This window comes from Chanodichthys erythropterus, chromosome 22, assembly GCF_024489055.1.
Source record: "Chanodichthys erythropterus isolate Z2021 chromosome 22, ASM2448905v1, whole genome shotgun sequence".
Classification (NCBI taxonomy): domain Eukaryota; kingdom Metazoa; phylum Chordata; class Actinopteri; order Cypriniformes; family Xenocyprididae; genus Chanodichthys; species Chanodichthys erythropterus.
In genome coordinates this window covers 8498951-8520537 of record NC_090242.1, presented here as the reverse complement: position 1 = coordinate 8520537, position 21587 = coordinate 8498951, and the positions used below count along the sequence as shown (strand labels likewise).

Below are 21587 nucleotides of genomic sequence, written 5' to 3'. Positions count from 1 at the left end.
CAGGTTCCCTATTAGCACTGGGTTTAAATCCAAAATTGCAAAAATCCAAAAATCTTCCGCCATTGTCTTGTCAGTCAGCTCCTCACTCTTGTAATGAATGAAATCTGTTTCCTGCTGCTGATCTGTGCTGTGACTCTCGTTCGGCTCATGCTGAATTGAGCAGATGTGTTCCGTTTGTAATTGCAGTGTCTGTTTTCTACCTGAACTAAATGATTTTTATTACTATAAAAGATTAAAACGACGGTGGGGGGTGGTGCCACGGTGGGCAAGTGATGTAACCGGTGTTGCGGCTGAACATCGGTAACACCATCAAAACTGACTATCGCAGCAAGCCTAACCTCAACATGGCAAAAACTAATTAATAAAGAGGTCTCACTGTGGGCCCTATTTTAACGATCTAAACGCAAAGTGTAAAGCGCAGGTGCACTCAGGGCGTGTCCAAATCCACTTTTGCTATTTTAACGACGGAAAAACGGTCCGTGCGCCGGGGCGCATTTTTGAAATGAGTTGTCCCTATTCTCTTAATGAGTAATGGGCGGAACGTTCAATAAACCAATCAGAGTGTCATCTCCCATTCCCTTTAAGAGCGAGATGCGGATTGCTATTTACATGGCGGAATTTGTTGGCGGAAAAGCTGAACGCTTTTCAAGCGAAGAAACCGATCTGCTCGTGCACAAAGTTAAAGCGGGCTTGCAAATGCAGGCTTTCAAATAGCTCCGCGCGATGAGTCAGTTAATATATATGTGTGTGTATTGGCACGATTATTCAATTAATTAGCCAATTTCGTTCATCATTATAAGTAGTAATAGGCTGAATTGAAAATAGGTATCCTAATTCTAATACACACAATGACTATTCATCATTACATTTTTATATTTATGTAGCCTACACAATAATATTCTTTTACACTGTAATCCTTTTGTTTTTAATATTTGGCATGTTTGTGTGATGCGTATCGCTGTGTGTAATAAGCAGTCGACGCGCACTGTGGACGCGCCCAGAGGCGCAGTTTCTACCAACGCGCTCTAACAAAAAAATATTGCACCATTGACTTTAGACTTTAGACCAGGTTTGAGTTGGTCTATGGCGCAGTCTATTTTCAGCTCCTTAAAATAGCAATGCGCCGGCAATGCGGCTGAACACACCTCCTTTTTTAGACCAGCACGCCCATGGGCGCACTAACTGGCGCAAATGCATTTACTAATTTAAGGACGTGGCGCTGAACGGGAAAACGTGAACAGCGCTGGACGCAAACTAGCAAACACACTTGCGCTGCGCCTTGCGTCGCATTGCGCCGGGTGTATTATAGGGCCCTGTATGTTTAACAGAAGAAGTCTATCACTTTAATATTATAATGCATTGCTTGCCCATGAACAAATATTTATAGCAAGCTGTTATTAAATGATGAGCTTCTAGGTGGGGATCAGGGTTACATTAAAGTTCTACTGAAAAATAAAAAATCAGTCATAATGTTGTTTTGAAACTGAATTACTTTCTTTTTTTTCTGTGCAACAGAAAATGAGAGATTATAAAGAATTGCACTGGTTTCTGTTTTCTGTGCAATTGCTGTTTTCTATGCAAAGTGTTGATGAAGGTCTGCAGCTTAAAAAGCTTCAAAAGGATTTTAAAAATACCATGAAAGTATCATTAAAGTGAAAGTGTAATCTTCAGTATAAACACTGTCTTTGTATGAGGAATAGATCAAAATTCAGTAATTATCAAATGATAAAGTTTTCCTACAGTTGGATGCACCCAAAATTTAAATCAACGAGTGAATTAGTCTGATTCATGAACAAATCATTTAGATTCAGGTCACACCAAGGGCAATTTCAGTGTGTGGCTTAGTTTTAGTCAAAGCTGTCATATGGCTTCAGATGGAATGTAGTGCACAGGTCATTAGAGACACTTTTAGGATGCATTTATGATGCTTCTACATCTTTTTAAAGCTTGAAAGCTCCAGTCCCCATTCATCAAAGTTGCATGAAAAAGAGAGCAAAGTACTGGTTACTTGTACAAGTTTGGAACTATGAGGGTCAGAAAATTTTCATTTTCACTGTTGGATGAACTAACCTTTAACCAATGAACTGTAAATGTGGGTTAACTCTCATTTTCTTTCTTTTTTTACTATAGGTTTACATTATCAAAGTGGCTTGGTCTGATGGCAGCACTGAGATCATTTTCAGGCGCTACAGTAAATTTTTCGACCTTCAGGTGAGTTCTAGACTAGTTGCAGTATACTAATGTGATAATGAAAATGTGAATTCAAATATTAGCATCCTTTTTGCTGACATTAGGCATAATGCAGAACTTAAACAGTGTGGCTGTTCTTTGCCATGGAACCTTGATGAAGTGATGCCAAACCTTAAGTTTGATGTCATGTGCAGAACTAAAAGCTTATTAGTTGGAGAGATCAACATGGATTTCACTGATGGCCACAGAATTGCTGAAGTTTATGTGGCACGGATTAGATGGTTCAGTGGTGCAACAGGAAAAGTCATCATATTCATGGCTCCATTTGAGAGAAGTGTGTAGAAACTTACTTAAGATATAGGTTGCTTTGAGTAGACCTCTGTGACTAGGCTGGTGACTAAATTTTTTTTCTTGTTCGAGAAGCCGGTTTATTAGGATATATGTCACAACAGGGAAGAAAAGTATTGCATCTTCCAATTCCGACTTTAATAAATAGTTAATAAATTATATGTTTCATAATTTCAATTAATTAAACATTAATTAGACAAAAAGAGGAGGGTTTCATTGGGCATTACAGTGATTGTGATTCTGAATGTTTTGATTCATGAGGAACTTCATGAGTTGTGCAATGGCATCTTCACGTCCAGGGGTGCGTTTCCCGAAAGCGTCGTAAGTCAACTATGGTCATAGGTCCCATTGAACTCTATTAGTAACGACGGAACTTGTGACCATAGCTCGCTTTGGGAAATGCACCCCAGATTCGAAAACTCATGAAACTTTGCACATGTGTCAGAAGTAGTTTCAGAATTAGGGGTGGCAAAATGTATCGATAGCGCCACCTACAAAATTTCAACTAAGCGCCCTTCGCGCTACGTTTCACGTACAGGTATGCAATTTGGCAGACGCATGTAACAGCCCAAAACCTACAAAATATCCCTGGGTGCAAAATCTGTAAACCTAACAGGAAGTGAGATATTTTGAGTTTTCTCTGCAAAATTTTTGCAGTTTTTGCCATTTCCAGACGTTGTACTTTAACAAACTCCTCCTAGAGATTTTATCAGATAAGCATCATATTTGGTCGGTCTAATTTAAAGGCGTTTGCAACGTTAAATTGCGAAGATTTTGAGTTTTCGTTGAAGGGCGTGTCTGTGGCGGCCTGACAAATTTTGATGTTTTGCCATGAAACAGGAAGCTGTTGTATCTCAAGCATACAATGTCCGATCTGCCCCAAACTTCACATGTGTGATAAGAGTCCTGGCCTAATCTACATGCCAATATTCAGTTAGCCATAGCGCCACCTGCTGGCAAAAGGAAATGGCATACTTTACACTGTAATTCACTCCCAGAAACACATTTAAACATGCCATGAAGTACCAAACATGCTAGAAACACATTAAATCATGCAACACTTGGCTAAGTGCTAAAGTATGCGATTAACGCCATGAAAAAGGAAGTTGTAACTCAGGCCTACGAGTTACATAATAGTCCTGGCCTGAAGACATCTACATGGCAATATTCAATTATAGTCAAAGCGCCATCTGTTGGCAGCAGGAAGTGTGGCACGTCAAAATGACTTTGCCATATTTTTCCTGTATTTACTCGCTTACGTGCATGTCACTCACTATTCACTGTTTTCCTAAGGCCACCAGGTGGCGGTGGCCCCGGGTGCGAGGGCCCTTTCATTGCTGCTTGCAGCTTTTATTTTAGTTGTATTTCTGCTTTCTGGAGAAGTGCTACTTTTGCTTTTCAGTTTAAGTAAGCCACACTTTCAGATTTGGTATGTATTTAATTTAACATCATAGCAATTTACTATAACCAGACTTCATAATCTTGCCTTTATAAAGTTAAATTAAATTAAACCTGTTCATTGTCAGAAAGAGAATAAACCAACCACAGACTAGTCTTACAAGTTACTCATCTTATTTATTTATTTTTTTAAATCTATTTCATTAAAACATTTATCTAATTTGAATTTAAATGACTATTCTTTAAAAAACATCTCTTGACAGAGAGGCTAAATTCAATGTCCAAAGACTTGCACTTAATACAATAATACTAAAATAGCTCAAATGGAATAATAATTTTAAACAAAAAATGTCTTTTGAAATGATATTGAATTGACATTGAATCTTCATTTGGAGGCTTTTCTTAGCAAATATTGATTTAAAAGTTTATATCTAAAAAATAATATTTTGTAAGTTATTCAGTTTACATATTTAATCTGTCGACAGCCCTAATTATGATGAATGTGAAATCAAGATCAGGAGGTTATTAACAGTGTGACTGAAGGTAGTGAGTCATTCTTGAGATTGAGGTCACCAGTTTAATGCCTAATATAAATTACATGCAGATCAAAGGACCAAACTTCAAGGCTTGCAAGAAAACAAATGCATCTGAACTTCCTGTCTGAAGGTGTAGAGTTGTGCTGACTCTTCTTCCCTCAAACTATCGCAGCCAAAAACTTTCAAACAGTTTATAACGGAAACCAACTATTATTAGAATAGCACTCAGCACAACTGAAACTATTCACTAAATTTGTACAATTTGTCAGAAATTCCCACTGTGAGGTGTGCCACAGCTTCCTGATGTTACAGGATCTTTTCTCTGCTGAGCAGTTCCACAGAAATTTGAACCATACCATGGAAAAATTTTCAGGTTTTTAGCAAATGAACAAATGCCCTTCAAATAGCTCATGTAATGTAAACTGTAGCGGCATAATTGATTTATTTTTTATATTGTAATATTTATAACTAGATAAAGTTTGAAGACAAACTTTAAGTTGGCTTGAAGAAGCCGGTCCAGAAAGTTTGAAGTAGTTTTAAAAGTTTAAGTTTTCAGTTTAAGTTTAGTAGTTTTGATAGTTAGTTAGATAGATAGATAGATAGATAGATAGATAGACAGACAGACAGACAGACAGACAGACAGACAGACAGACAGACAGACAGACAGACAGACAGACAGACAGACAGACAGACGATAGATAGATAGATAGATAGATAGATAGATAGATAGATAGATAGATAGATAGATAGATAGATAGATAGATAGATAGATAGATAGATAGATAGATAGATAGATAGATAGTACTCAAGGTGGTTGCTAGGGTGTTATGCAGTTGCTATGGTACTCTGGGTGGTTGCTAAGGTGTTGCTATGTAGTTGCTAGGGTAATCTGAGTGGTTGCTATGGTATTCACGGTGGTTGCTAAGGTGTTGCTATGCAGTTGCTAGGGTACTCGGGGTGGTTGCTAAGGTGTTGCTATGCGGTTGCTAGGGTACTCTGGATGGTTGCTAAGGTGTTGCTATGCATTTGCTAGGGTACTCTGGGTGATTAGAAATGCAATATGATAATATAGTTAACTTCATCCTATCTTGAGTGCTGCATTTTAACAAGTGGTGTTTTTTCATGTTTGAATATAAAGAAATAGTTGTCATTCACTTCCATGGACATGGTAACACTTTATAATAAGTATACAGTAACAGTAATAAAGTGCTTACAAATCATTAACAAACTATTAGTTTATATTTAATTCATAGTAAAGATATTGTAGCCTCTATTTTGTTGATATATTAATAGACTATATACAAATAGTGAATTCTTTATTCATTGTCATTGTAATTAACACAATTATTGTTTTTTAATTAGCTCGTAGTAAAGGAATTGTTAATTGGTTATTAGGAGTAAATAGCTCTCACTTTAGGTCACGGAAAATGGGAAAATATTTTGTTTATGGGGACTATCCATAGACGTAATGGCTTTTATACTCTACAGACTGTTTATTCTATTCCCTTACACTAACTCTACCCCTCAACCCATCAAAAAAACAAAAATCCCCCATTTCTCTCACTGTCTGCCACTTTTCTTTCTTCTATGAAGAAGCGAGAGTTGTTGAGGAACTCTAGTGCTGATGCAGCACATAGCAGCAATGAGGCAGGGCACGCAGAGAGTAAATACGACAACCACTAACGCATTTCAATAGTGAATCAGATCTTATGACACAGTCGTCTGAATGTGGTTATGCTGTTTCAGTTTTTTTTAGAGGGGGTTTAGAGATTTGAGAATCTCTTTGCAAATGGTGGAACACACCCCTTTAATTCATACCACCATTTTTTTTAGTATTTGATTAATGGCATCACAGTGAAGAATTTCTTGAAGTTCAGTTAATCTTTCATAGCATAATTTTATCAGATAATATCAATCTGTGCTCTCTAAATTCTTGTTCAGGATAAACAGAGCTAGCCCTTTTGAAAAATAAGTACACTTTAGCATACTTTTAAAAATACCTGAATGTAAAGTTTTCGGAGATTCAGCTGCATGCTATTTACAATTAAATGAAAATCTGTTATAGTATGCAATTACTTCCACTCAATCCACTCAAGTAGTACATGTATTTCATAATTACTTCCATTGTCTTTGAAATATGGTTAAAATTATGTACTGACGAATGTACTGGCAAACATAATAGGTATGTACTATGAAAGGACAATATATACAGCTATGGAAAAAATTAAGAGACCACTCCAAGTTCAGAAATCAATGTTAAGTGGTCTCTTAATTTTTTCCATAGCTGTATATATACTTTACAAAAACCCAATCATAGGAGGATTAGAAGCACCGCATTTTTACCATTGCATTTTTCCCTGCAGCTGAAAAACACCCCCACAGCATGATGCTGCCACCACCATGCTTCACTGTTGGGACTGTATTGGACAGGTGATGAGCAGTGCCTGGTTTTCTCCACACATACCGCTTAGAATTAAGGCCAAAAAGTTCTATCTTGGTCTCATCAGACCAAAGAATCTTATTTCTCACCATCTTGGCAAACTCCATGCGGGCTTTCATGTGTCTTGCACTGAGGAGAGGCTTCCGTCGGGCCACTCTGCCATAAAGCCCCGACTGGTGGAGGGCTGCAGTGATGGTTGACTTTCTACAACTTTCTCCCATCTCCCGACTGCATCTCTGGAGCTCAGCCACAGTGATCTTTGGGTTCTTCTTTACCTCTAGCTCTAGGAAGGGTTCTGGTCATCCCAAACGTCTTCCATTTAAGGATTATGGAGGCCACTGTGCTCTTAGGAACCTTAAGTGTAGCAGACATTTTTTGTAACCTTGGCCAGATCTGTGCCTTGCCACAATTCTGTCTCTGAGCTCTTCAGGCAGTTCCTTTGACCTCATGATTCTCATTTGCTCTGACATGCACTGTGAGCTGTAAGGTCTTAAATAGACAGGTGTGTGGCTTTCCTAATCAAGTCCAATCAGTATAATCAAACACAGCTGGACTCAAATGAAGGTGTAGAACAATCTCAAGGATGATCAGAAGAAATGGACAGCACCTGAGTTAAATATATGAGTGTCACGGCAAAGGGTCTGAATACTTATTACCATGTGATATTTCAGTTTTTCTTTTTTAATAAATCTGCAAAAATGTCAACAATTCTGTGTCACAAACTCCAATCAGGCCCCATCTAAACTCACCCCACTCTGGAACAACCCTGATTTCAGAAGCAAAAAACAAAACAAAAACAAACACTCAATTTCAATAAATGGGCACAAAAGTGTTACAGATCCCTTGTTTCCCTGGACTCCATTTCCCAGAATCCTCCTGTTCTCCTCACCTGCACACACTTCCCTCGTCAGTTCCTCATCATCACGGATCACCTGCACCTGGACTCTATTGTTAGCACTCCTATATATTGCACTCACTCCCTTCACTCCTTGTCCGTTCTCTGTTGTGTTAAGCGTATGTTGATGTCTCCTTGCTTATGTTCATTAAAGTATTGTCTATTTGTGGAAATCCGTGATCTGCCTCATCTCTACACCAGCATACCGTAACAGAAGAACGGACCTAAACTTGGGATTTCCACAGGGAAAAAAATGGAGACTTTCCCCAGCTCCCTGGATCCAGCTCCTCCATCACCTCTCACCCTAACAGCCAGCGAACGCCTTATCGGGCTCCTGCAGGTAGGACGTTCGCTGGAGAGGTATGTGGAGGAGTTCGTTGAGCTTGCTTACTTGACTAACTGGCCCGACGCTCAGTTGATCTCCCTGTTTTTGGATGGATTGGATGACGACACTATCCGTTTTGATGAACCTGTTTTTTGTTTCTCCTTAAGCAATACTATCAATTTAATTTTGTGGTTGAATGGCTCCAAATTCTTAGTGGAAGAGGTTCAGGATCAGTGTTGTCGTCCAGTCCATCCAGAAACACGGTTGGCCGGACCAGTCAGTCAACCTCCGGCTTCCTCCGCACACCTTTCCAGCGAACTCCCTGCCTGCCCCAGGCTGGACCCATATTCCTCTACTGGGCCCAGTAAGCGGAGGAGGAGGAAGAAAGCGGCCCCAATATCTCCAGAGCCGGCTCCAGTATCTCCAGAGCCGGCTCCAGTGTCTCCAGAGCCGGCTCCAATATCTCCAGAGCCCGCTCCAGTATCTCCAGAGCCCGCTCCAGTATCTCCAGAGCCCGCTCCAGTATCTCCAGAGCCCGCTCCAGTATCTCCAGAGCCCGCTCCAGTGTCTCCAGAGCCCGCTCCAGTATCTCCAGAGCCAGCTCCAGTCCCCACAGAGCCAGCTCCAGTGCCTGTGGGGATTTTAATTGTATTTGAGGGGATGAAATGGCCCTCAACCCCAGTCTCCGCCGAGCCAAGTTCTCCAGTCTCCGCCGAGCCAAGTTCTCCAGTCTCCGCCGAGCAAATTTCTCCAGTCTCCGCCGAGCAAATTTCTCCAGTCTCCGCCGAGCAAAGTTCTCCAGTCTCCGCCGAGCCAGCAGCGCCAGTCTCCGCCGAGCAAAGTTCTCCAGTCTCCGCCGAGCCAGCAGCGCCAGTCTCCGCCGAGCAAGCAGCGTCAGTCTCCGCCGAGCAAGCAGCGCCAGTCTCCGCCGAGCAAGCAGCGCCAGTCTCCGCCGAGCCAGCAGCGCCAGTCTCCGCCGAGCAAGCAGCGCCAGTCTCCGCCGAGCAAGCAGCGCCAGTCTCCGCCGAGCAAGCAGCGCCAGTCTCCGCCGAGCAAGCAGGGCCAGTCTCCGCCGAGCAAGCAGCGCCAGTCTCCGCCGAGCAAGCAGCGCCAGTCTCCGCCGAGCAAGCAGCGCCAGTCTCCGCCGAGCAAGCAGCGCCAGTCTCCGCCGAGCAAGCAGCGCCAGTCTCCGCCGAGCAAGCAGCGCCAGTCTCCGCCGAGCAAGCAGCGCCAGTCTCCGCCGAGCAAGCAGCGCCAGTCTCCGCCGAGCAAGCAGCGCCAGTCTCCGCCGAGCAAGCAGCGCCAGTCTCAGCTGCCGGGCCAGTATCTCCAGTCTCAGCCGCCGAGCCAGTCTCTCCTATGAACTGTGTCTTTGAACCCTCCAGCCCTAAGACTGTTTCCCCTCCCTGCCTCCCTCTCCCGCCTCCGTCCATTTGTCTTTACACTGAACCTCCACCTCAAGCCCCCTCGCCCAGATCTCCACCTCGGACCTCTGGGCGATTACCTACACCCCGGCTCCAACCTCCCTCTGCTCCACCGTTGTCCAGCAGTCCACCAGTGTCACCAGTCTCCATCCTGCCCCCGTTCACACCTTGTTCCTTCGTCGGCCTGCCCTCACTTCTGGACTGCACTCCTCCGTCTTCGCTCCGTCACTCCGTCCCTCAGCTCCATTTGGCCTCCTCACTCTCCCCAGTGTTCACTTTGTTGTATGTCGTCTGTCTTACACTGCGGCCTTCTGGAGCACCGGCTGCGCTTCGGTCGACGGAGCCGCTGGTTCCGCCATCTCCCGCCGGTCCTTCAGCACCGCCTGGGCACTACGGCATGAAGCCTTTGGTCCCTGACCCGCCATGGCGGCCTGCTGCACCTGACCCGCCATGTCTGCCCGCTGCACCTGACCCGCCATGTCTGCCCGCTGCATGTCTGCCCGCTGCACCTGACCCGCCATGGCTGCCTTCAGCCCCTGACCCGCCATGGCTGCCTTCAGCCCCTGACCCGCCATGTCTGCCCGCTGCATGTCTGCCCGCTGCACCTGACCCGCCATGGCTGCCTTCAGCCCCTGACCCGCCATGGCTGCCTTCAGCCCCTGACCCGCCATGGCCGCCCACGGCTCCTGACCCACCATGGGTTTTGAACCTGCCCTGGAGACCTCCACTCCAGTCTACTCCTCCCCCTGCTCCGGTTTGAGGTCTCCAGGGCGCCCGCCCACCGGGAGGGGGAGGTACTGTTACAGATCCCTTGTTTCCCTGGACTCCATTTCCCAGAATCCTCCTGTTCTCCTCACCTGCACACACTTCCCTCGTCAGTTCCTCATCATCACGGATCACCTGCACCTGGACTCTATTGTTAGCACTCCTATATATTGCACTCACTCCCTTCACTCCTTGTCCGTTCTCTGTTGTGTTAAGCGTATGTTGATGTCTCCTTGCTTATGTTCATTAAAGTATTGTCTATTTGTGGAAATCCGTGATCTGCCTCATCTCTACACCAGCATACCGTAACAAAAAGGGCATCACACATGTTTAATTTTTCTACTTAGTCCAGGAGTACGGTATCGGGAGCAATCAATTCTTGAATTATCTGCAATTCAAATAAGCTGTTTTATCCAAAATCAACAATAGAACTATCAATCTTCACCTTCCTACCGCATTAGCAGATTTAGTTAATTTATCCTCCCCGAAAAAATTAGTTTCCAAAACATACAAAATTATAACTAATTCAAATAAAACCATAACTTTACCAACAATTAAATGGGAAGAAGACCTTTCGATTACTCCTGATACCGACTCAAATTTGTAAAAATATATATTCCATGACTAAAAACGCCAACCTTCAGCTCATACAGTACAAGACTCCTCATAGAACACACTACACTGGGGAAAGGCTGTCTAAAATGAGACTCACATCAATAATTTGCTCACACTGCTCACAAAACTGTCTGGACACATATATCCACGCCACATGGCACTGCCCACCCATTAAACACTTCTGGGCTGCCGCATCCCATTATCCCCCTTACTCTGTCTACTGGGTGATCTATCAACTCTCATTCAGGAAATAACAAACAAAAGGATGCTCCTTGTAGCCTTAGCCATCTTACTCACTATCTTCTTGAAAAGGAAATCCCGAAACACTATTCACATAACGCATTGGAAAAATTTGCTCGTAGACTACATCTCCCTAGAATATTTTTCACCTAATTACAACTGTATATCGGAACCACAACACTCCTGATCAGACCTCCTTCAACTATTACAAATCTGACACACTCATCCTGATTAATTTTGTATTCATTTATTATTTTACATATTTATACAAGGTTTTAGTAATATTGTGAGTATTTTCATTATTATAATTATTATTGACATTATTGTTATTAATATTATCAATATCATAGAAACATTTAGCAGTAATGGAATGATGGCGGTGTGATGATGTTTTGCTTAATATAAGGACGGTAATGGTATAATGTATACCGTTAATAGTTAAATAAATAAATAAAAGAATAGTGATATTAATAATAATAATTATCTAAAATATAAAAAAAATAACCAAATCAACACCTAACATATACCATGCATGATTTTAATGTACCAAATGCTGATTTTAATGCACCACACCCTTCTTTTAATGCAGCACCTTGGTTTAGGCATACATACAAATAGTAACTGTAATGTAAATGAGGGAAAAAATAAAGAATTGAAGTACACAAGTGCACATTGAATACAATTAAGTGCACTTCTTTTTCACAAAGGACACTAGCAGTGAAAAGTGTGGACAATAGTATAAACATTATAAAATGCCACAAATAGAAGTAATGTTATTATGCTGTGAACAAAAACTTTAAAACTCAAAACTATAGTATATTTGAGCTGCAATTTTTACTAGATTACAGCTCTGCAAAATCTGGACACCCTTTCAACCAGCCAGATTTGTAAAGATATTCGTATGTAGACAAGTTATATGCAAAACTCATTTGAAAGCAAGTTTTTGAGAGGAATTCAGCTGCATGTCAGCAGCTTACTTGTCCAAACAGCTCAAGTGTTGTTGAACACAAGCTCAGGCGTGGTTCTCAGACATATGGATGTGATTAGCATATGTGAACTCCAGAGAGAGGTATATCTGCTCATCACATTAGATATAGATGGCTGTCATGTGGGGAGGGTTTTTCTCTTTGCTCAGCAGTGGAAGATCTGATCGTATGGATTTATCATAAAGGAATTTCAACTCCTGCTATAAACAACATTTACTGGAGTCATGTTATTGGCAGCTTTTGTTTGTTCTCTTCTCAGTTCCTCACATCCACTACTGTTACTCTGAGTGGCTGACTTACTCTCTTTTATTGAAAACAGAGTCTCATTCACTAATAATAATGCAAATTATTCATATTTATATGCAACTTCTTACAAAAATAAATGAGCATAATTCATAACGTATATATACACGCACATGAATTTGCTCTTAAAAGGATAGATCACCCAAAAATGAACATTATCCTATGATTTACTCACCATCAAGCCATCCTTGGTGTATATTTTTCTTAGAAAAACCCATTGCTTAGCTTCAGAAGGCCTTTATTAACCCCCTGGAGCCGTGGGTGTGGGGTGGAGGCTTCAAAACAGGCTCCCCATTCACTACCATTATAAAGCTTGGAAGAGCCAGGATATTTTTAAATATCTGAAAGAAGGAAGAAGATAGTCAAATACATCTGGCTTCAGGATGAGCAAATCATGGGATAATTTTCATTTTTGGATGAACTGTCCCTTTAACTTTCTTCTAATGTTAATGAATTTGGAGTATTCTGATTGAGCAAGGTTTTAATTTGCATAAAACATGACCCAAACCATCTCCAGATAAGGGTTTTATGCACTCTGAAGAAGCTCATTGCTCAGCAATGCTGAGTGTACCATTCTCAAAACTGGTATAAAAAACAAAAACACAATAAAACGCCATTTATACAGACCCAGATTACAGACCTCTGATACCAGCTGTACATGCATGTATCTGTGTTATCCAGAGGACCTTCATAGCTCAAGCTATAATGCAACTTTTCCTGTGAGTCTTTAAGACCACCCTGAGTACATAATATTTACATACATGTGGTTTCAGTTGTTCCTTCCTTTTTTCCCTGGAAATTTATATTATATTTTAGTATGAAAGTTGTTGATGAATCATGATTTGTTCGTGAAAATGTTCATACACAGACTTCTTGCACAAATTTGTATTTATGCACAGTTAGTGAACAAGACCTACTGTCTTAGTAGTAGTTGGTTCACCCGGAGTCATGATTTCCCCACTCTCTTGTCATTCCAAACCTGTTTGACTTTCCTTCTTTTGTGCACCACAACATTAGGTATTTTGCAAAATGTAAACACTGCTTACTTCCAAAAAGAGAGAGAGGAATGGAATGAAAGTGTCAAAAATAGTCTGAAAATAACAGTTTGGGGAACAATTCTCACTTTTAACTAGTTGCTTATTAGCTTGCTTGGGATATAGCTTAGGATATTAGTACTTATAAAACACATATTAATTCCTTATTCTGCATGACCTTATTCTACATTCTTAATCCTGCCAAATACCTGAACTTAAATGCTACAACATCTACCTTACAAACTATTAATAAGCAGTAAATTAGGCGTTTATTGAGGCAAAAGTCATAGTTAGTAGTGAATATGTGTTCCCCATTCCAAAGTGTTATCAAATCATCTATATGATACAATTATTGTCACGATCACCGTCTGCCCCTGTCAAGTTTCGGACTACATTTCCCATCATTCCCCCTGTCTATCACATGCACTCACTCCACCAATCACCTGTTGCCACATACAGTCATGCACACTCCACACTAATCACCACACCCAGCTGATACGCATTACCTGGACTATAAAGGACTCACACATACACCACCTCACCGCGAAGTCTTGATTATTGCCCCGGCTATCATTTCTGAGCGTTTATATACCCTGTTTGTCTCCCGTTGCCATTCCTGTCTGTTTACCGTTTATTGATTCATCGCTGCCTACCTTTTGACTTGTTGCCTGTTCTCTGGACTGTGATACTTGCTTGTGACCCTGATCTACTGCCTGCCTCTGATTACGATTCTGCCCGTTCTACTTTGCTGTGTTTGCTGGTTCTGACCCCTGCCTGTACGACCACGAATATTGCAATAAAGCCTGCTAAATGGATCCCATGTCGAGTGATGATTCGTTACAGAAGACTTCGCCGCCACCACGATCCAGCAGCTTTCCCGGAGGATCTCTACACGGTATGGACATCAATCAATTGTTGTTGTGGAGTACGCAGGGCACACGATCACTGGAGGATTACATCACAGAATACCTGAACATTGCATATTATTCAGATCTGCCTGACTGTGCACTTATTGACTTTTTCTGCGATGGTGTCAACCAACCACTCAAAGAACAATTAATTCGTGAGGGACCCCGTTCTTCTCTCAGTCATTTCCTGGACTATGTGTTATTGACTGTTGGTTCTCCGTTTACCGTGGGGGTCGCGGAGGAATGCGACACCGAGATAAACCACGTAATGGCCGCTGCGCCAAAGGACATTCACAAAATGGCGGCTACCACCATAACAACACCGAGCCACATCTCCGCTGATCGCCCAGAGCCACGTCAAGCCTTCGCAGATCGCCCAGAGCCACGTCACGTCTCCGCTGATCGCCCAGAGCAACGTCACGTCTCCGCTGATCGCCCAGAGCAACGTCACGTCTCCGCTGATCGCCCAGAGCAACGTCACGTCTCCGCTGATCGCCCAGAGCAACGTCACGTCTCCGCTGATCGCCAGAGCAACGTCACGCCTTCGCTGATCGCCCAGAGCAACGCCATGCCTTCGCCGATCGCCCAGAGCAGCGTCACGTCGCCGCTGATCGCCCAGAGTCACGTCAGGTCTCTAGATCAGTCCGGGAGTGGAGAGGGTTGCGTTCCAGTGTGACCGATCCACCGTTGATTTCAGTCCGAGCAGCTGGCATCCCCAAGTCTCCGTCGGCCGCTTCGTCCTCAAGCCCGGTGGCCGCTTCGCTCTCAAGCTCGGTGGCCGCTTCGCACTCAAGCCCGCCGGCCGCGTCGCTCTCAAGCCCGCCGGCCGCGTCGCTCTCAAGCCCGCCGGCCGCGTCGCTCTCAAGCCCGCCGGCCGCGTCGCTCTCAAGCCCGCCGGCCGCGTCGCTCTCAAGCCCGCCGGCCGCTTCGCTCTCAAGCCCGCCGGCCGCGTCGCTCTCAAGCCAGCCGGCCGCTTCGCTCTCAAAACTGCCGGTTGCTACGCTCTCAAGCTCGCCGGTTTCAACGCTCTCAAGCTCGCCGGTTTCAACGCTCTCAAGCTCGCCGGTTTCAACGCTCTCAAGCTCGCCGGTTTCAACGCTCTCAAGCTCGCCGGTTTCAACGCTCTCAAGCTCGCCGGTTTCAACGCTCTCAAGCTCGCCGGTTTCAACGCTCTCAAGCTCGCCGGTTTCAACGCTCTCAAGCTCGCCGGTTGCAGTGGACTTATGCACCCTGGACGCGATGGACGAAATGGCTGCTTTGCCAGTGCCCACGGGCAAGATGGCCGCCCCTGCGGTGCTCAAGGATGCAGGGGTTGTTCCAGCCATTGAGTCCGCTTCAGCCAGTGAGTCTGCTCCAGAAACCGCTCCAGTCGGTGAACCATCGCCTCATCCTCGTAAGAGGAGGAGAAGGAGGAGGAAGGCTCCATCTGTTCTTCCCTCTCTTATGTCCAAACGTCTTGTCCTGCCGGCGCCACCTGTGCTCCTCGCTCTGCCGGCGCCACCTGTGCTTCTTGCCCTGCCGGCGCCACCTGTGCTTCTTGCCCTGCCGGCGCCACCTGTGCTCCTCGCTCTGCCGGCGCCACCTGTGCTTCTTGCCCTGCCGGCGCCATCCACGCTTCTAGCCCTGCCGGCGCCATCCACGCTTCCAGCCCTGCCGGCGCCACTCAGGAGTCTTGCCCTGACGGCGCCATCCACGCTTCCAGCCCTGCCGGCGCCACTCAGGAGTCTTGCCCTGACGGCTTCACCCACACGCCTGGCCCTGCCGCCGCCACCCGAACCCCTTGCCCACGAACCTGCGACGGGCCCCGCTGAAATCCCTAAGAACTTTTTGGGGGGGGGCAGTATACCTAGGGGTGGGGAGTTTGTGGGTGGGAACCCTGCACGGCCGCGGTCATCAGCGGTCCCTGAACTGCCCAAGCCACCTGACCTGCCGTGGCTGCCCAAGCCGCCTGACCTGCCGTGGCTGCCCGAGCCGCCTGACCTGCCGTGGCTGCCCGAGCCGACTGAACTGCCGTGGCTGCCCGAGCCACCTGACCTGCCGTGGCCGCCTGAGCCACCTGACCTGCCGTGGCCGCCTGAGCCACCTGACCCGCCGTGGCTGCCCGTAGCACCTGACTTGCCGTGGCTGTTCTGGAACCTGCATTGGAGATTCCGTTCCTGTCAGCTGTTTAATCTCCAATGCACCCACCCCCCCTCCCTTATTGGTGTCATCTACGGCGCGAGGTCGCGCCTTCCGGGAGGGGGGCGTTATGTCACGATCACCGTCTGCCCCTGTCAAGTTTCGGACTACATTTCCCATCATTCCCCCTGTCTATCACATGCACTCACTCCACCAATCACCTGTTGCCACATACAGTCATGCACACTCCACACTAATCACCACACCCAGCTGATACGCATTACCTGGACTATAAAGGACTCACACATACACCACCTCACCGCGAAGTCTTGATTATTGCCCCGGCTATCATTTCTGAGCGTTTATATACCCTGTTTGTCTCCCGTTGCCATTCCTGTCTGTTTACCGTTTATTGATTCATCGCTGCCTACCTTTTGACTTGTTGCCTGTTCTCTGGACTGTGATACTTGCTTGTGACCCTGATCTACTGCCTGCCTCTGATTACGATTCTGCCCGTTCTACTTTGCTGTGTTTGCTGGTTCTGACCCCTGCCTGTACGACCACGAATATTGCAATAAAGCCTGCTAAATGGATCCCATGTCGAGTGATGATTCGTTACAATTATATTTAAGCCAAGGTTAACTGAAAGCTCTTTGCAGTAGTTCTACAATTTTATTTGTGCTTCCATGTACCATCATTGACATAAATCTTGGCTCGATGCGTCTCAACTCAACATATTTTGAGGTCACAAAAGGCAATGATATTTGAAAGCTACAGTAGAGGGGTACTCAGTAATTTTTTGCAAATGAAAAAAATAAATAAATAAACAGCACTTTTGAAAAATATCATTAAAATGATGTACACTCACATGAGATGAAGGGCCTTGTTAAGCGCATGGTCTGAAGCGCATGGTGCAGGTGCACTTAGAGCATGTCCTGAATCCACTTTTGCTAGTTTAACCATGGAAAAAAATGGTCCAAAAGGGTTGTACCTAGTCTCTTAATGAGTCATGGGTGTGTTTTGGGCATACCGTGCAATAAACCAATCAGAGTCCATTCTCCCATTCCCTTTAAAAGCCAATTGCACTTGCACCATGGCGGATTCGTTATTTACATGGCGGACATTGCTAGCGGAAAGATTGTTCGGAGAGCAATCCTTTTATTTTTAATATGTTATATGTTTGTGTGCTGCTGCGCGTCCCTGTGTGTGTAATAAGCAGAGTGTATGTGTGTTGTGCTCCCGCCTATAGGAGTGTATTACTATAATGTGCACTTAAAATAACAAAAAAGTACTGCACCATTGAGAGTAAGACCAGGTTTTTGTTGGTCAATGACACAGTTGCCTCAAAATAACAACAATGCACCTGAACACACCTCCTTTCTAAGACCATGGGTGAACAGATGGGCGTGAGTGCATTTTCTATGTAAACAAAAATGATAACTGCATCGGGCTGAAACTAGCAAAAAACACTTGCAGTTTTCTAGGAGAAGCTGTTTTACTCAACATGGAGCGGCCCACCATGTAGATGTGATGCATTAACTACTCACTACTCAAGCATAAACATCTACATCTGAACAGAACAAGCAAACTATACAGTATACTATAACAACAGACACAATACTAAAGACACAACATATCTGTCATGATGTAGTCAACACACACAATGCAGAATGAATTCTTTAATTAAACAATCATGAAGAGCGTGATTAAGCAAATATAGGTGAAAGTGGCTACATTGAAGATTTGTTTTCATAATTTCCATACTTCCATTTGTTTTGGTGAATTTACTATTATTCTAAAATGTTGAAAATAGTAATGACGTATGAATAGCTGTGTCCTATTTTTTTGGTAGTGTTTGTAAAATTTTAAAATGTAAAATATTAAAATCAAAGCCATTTATATGACTCACAGGCTTGCTGAAGACCACTGGTTTTATTATTGAAACAGTTATGTGGAGCTATAAAATGAAATCTCAGAAGAGGCAGACACTGCTCTGTTATGGACCAATGCAGCTCATTTATTTGTGCGAAAGCGGGGAAAAAAAGAGTTTTATCTATGTGCCGTCATTCAGATGGTGCTGAGTCACAGTAGAAGACATTGTTCCTTAGATTAATGAATTGGCAGACAACAGTAAAAGCTTTGTCTGGCATAATGACAGTCTCTCTTTGCTTCGTCATTAGTCTCGAAAAAACACGAGTGAGACCTAAGGCACTATTAATGTTTAACATTTAAATGTGTCAGTGCATTCCTTTAGTGCTGTTTACGGAAAAGTGTATGTTAAAGATTAGTGAGGCTTTCAGTTTTCATTACATCTGTTGTTTTTTTCTTGTTCAATTACACAATATAGAAGTCATTTATTTAAATTCAGAAATTACATCATGCAGTTCCCCTCAGCCATTTGCATCTCATTACACATGCTGTATAAATCCACATTATATTTATGAGCAAAATTAATCACACAATATAACTATGTGATCTGAAATGCCAAACCTAGGCTCATTGGAAAAATGTTCCTCTACCTACATTTTTGTAAAACTACCTATACATACAGTTTCACACAAATTATGATTACAGAGACAGATTGACAAATAAACAATTTGCATACAGTTCCTTGCACAATACTGTGTTATGGCCTCAAAACACTTTTATCATCACAATGCATGATTTGTAAGCTAATACGTTTTGATGTTTGCATCACATAAACCAGCTTTTCTGATGTAGTAATCGTGCTTGGTGGCTCACCTGGAAAATGCAATGCACTTTCGATGCGGAGCGCATGGGTTTGATTCCCATGAAACAGGAGTCATGATAAAAGAGATCAAAGACTTGCAGAGGTGTAAAGAGTACCTAAAATCCATACTTGAGTAAAAGTACAGATACCTTACAGTCAAAATGACTTCATTACAAGTTGCAAGTCACCTTGAGTAAAAGTCTTGAGTATCTGATGTTAACATCACTTAAGTATTTTACTCATGCTGAATGTAGGCTCAAAGATGAACTAGTCCTCAACACCTAAAGACATGCCATTAAAAATAAGAAACAGTTGATTTGTAAGATGAGAAATGACATTTATTTTCTAAAGTCAAAATAAAGCTGAACACCTCAAAATTTCAATAAATCAAGGTCGACACAACAACCTCTTAAACGTCTACAAACTCTCAGTTGAGTTCAAGTGCACATAAAGGCCATACGTATACCAATATCCAATGTCCTCATATAATAAATCAAATAACCGCAATTCATCTGCTAATGCAGTCACATTCACAATCACATTCATAACTTTTTTTGACAAGTTTGGGTCAGTAAAGACAAAACGGCCAAGATATAGTGCCTATAATGCCCTTAGATGGCAATATCGTTTCTTTATAGCAGAAATAAACTGCTGCAGAAAAAGTTAGGTGCCATGCAAAATGTAATGTAATGTACTCATCACAAATCTAGTGGAGTAAAAAGTACATTTAATGTAGTCAAGTAGAGAGTGAAAGTTGCCAATATCTTTGATACTCAGTACAACTACAAAGTAGCCAAAAAGATACTCAAGTACACATTTACTCAAATAATTTACACCACTGAAGATTTGTAGAAGCAAACTAAAATTGATTCAGTATATGCATCTTACTTTTGCTTTTGTTAACACTATTGGTATGCACATTCATTTGTTTTTGGATAAAACTGAACGCACTTTAAGCAACGTAATATCGCTTTGCAGAAGTGTCTCCACAGGCACGTATTTCCAATGAGCTGGGTTGAAGATGACAGCTATTTTTTCACTGGTTAGCTTTAGCATTTACCATTGTGGGTAAATTGTTAGGCCTTTCGGATTTCAGAACTGCTGCGTTGGAAAACGTTGCTCAGCTGATGAATTCAAGCTCTGCTATAGTCATTAGTGAATGAATGTGTAAAATGCACATATGATCTACTTTAACATACTTTGGAAAGGCACAGGTGTGATTTCATTGGTCTGCAGCTGCTTTTGGACTGGAATAAGGGCCTGTAACCAAATCTCTACAGATGGGAGGAAAATGTTAATTGGTGCCAGCAAAGAAAAATAACGTATAGCTGTAAGTGGACTGGAGTAAAAACGGAGGGACGTGTAGGGAATAAAAATGTTCCACTATGTCAGTAGGTCTATGTAGAGCAGGCCACGCAGAGAGGGGGAAGGACCATTTGTTAAATGGATTATAATCAGCGACCAATGGTGCTTCACTGCAAAATCACATTTAGGTTTGGTTTATCACTATCCAGTCAACCCCTGATCGATTCATTCAAGTCCTGCCCTACTTTTTCTTCTATCCTGCAGAAATTTTACACTGCAGAACCAAAATGAGTTGTTGTTTCATGTTGATGTTAAGCTTTTCTTTATTGTTGTCCAGATGGAGCTTCTGGATAAATTCCCCGTGGAAGGTGGACAGAAGGATCCAAAACGCAGAATCATTCCCTTTTTACCAGGTAAACATCATTCCAGAACGCTCCTTTGCATACAGACAAGTCATAGATTACAGAAAATACACAGATCTACTGTATATCTTATGCCACTTCTTGGAATCCCTTTGCTGCCATTTCTTGCTTTCATATAGGAAATGCTGTTAAATTATAATTTCCTTTTTAAGTAAACTTAAGTAAAGTTCAAGTATATTTTCCAAAATCTATATTCTAGTAGAATTCTTGTAAGCGTACTATTTCAGTACGTCTTTGGACTAAATTGACTCTTTTTTTATGTTATAAAAGTTTTACAGTAGTAGTTTTTAAGTACAGTTTAATAGTTATTATACTGAAAGTATACTTAACTGAACTTAACTTATACTTACAATTTACTTGTGGAACAATCGTCAATAAAACCAGGCAAATATCAATATATATATATATATATATATATATATATATATATATATATATATATCAATATATATATATATATATATATATATATATAAGTTCAAGTTCAGTCACCCATGTATTATTTGGCCTAGGTATACTTCATTTTTCTGCATTTCATTAAGTCTCGCGCAAACTCGGTCCTGATAGGCCACTGTCCTGCAGAGTTCAGCTCTAGCCCTAATCA

The 21587-nt window shown here is 42.8% G+C and overlaps 1 protein-coding gene across 2 annotated transcripts in view; it reads left to right on the top strand.

Moving 5' to 3' along the window:
• sh3pxd2b (SH3 and PX domains 2B) overlaps window positions 1–21587 on the top strand; it is a 54825-nt gene that overhangs the window by 6313 nt on the left and 26925 nt on the right. For both annotated transcript variants that reach the window (XM_067376379.1, XM_067376378.1), the window contains exons 2-3: window positions 2131–2211; window positions 20899–20974. In XM_067376379.1, the coding sequence (XP_067232480.1) occupies window positions 2131–2211; window positions 20899–20974 (157 nt within the window). The remainder of the gene's footprint in view (window positions 1–2130; window positions 2212–20898; window positions 20975–21587) is intronic.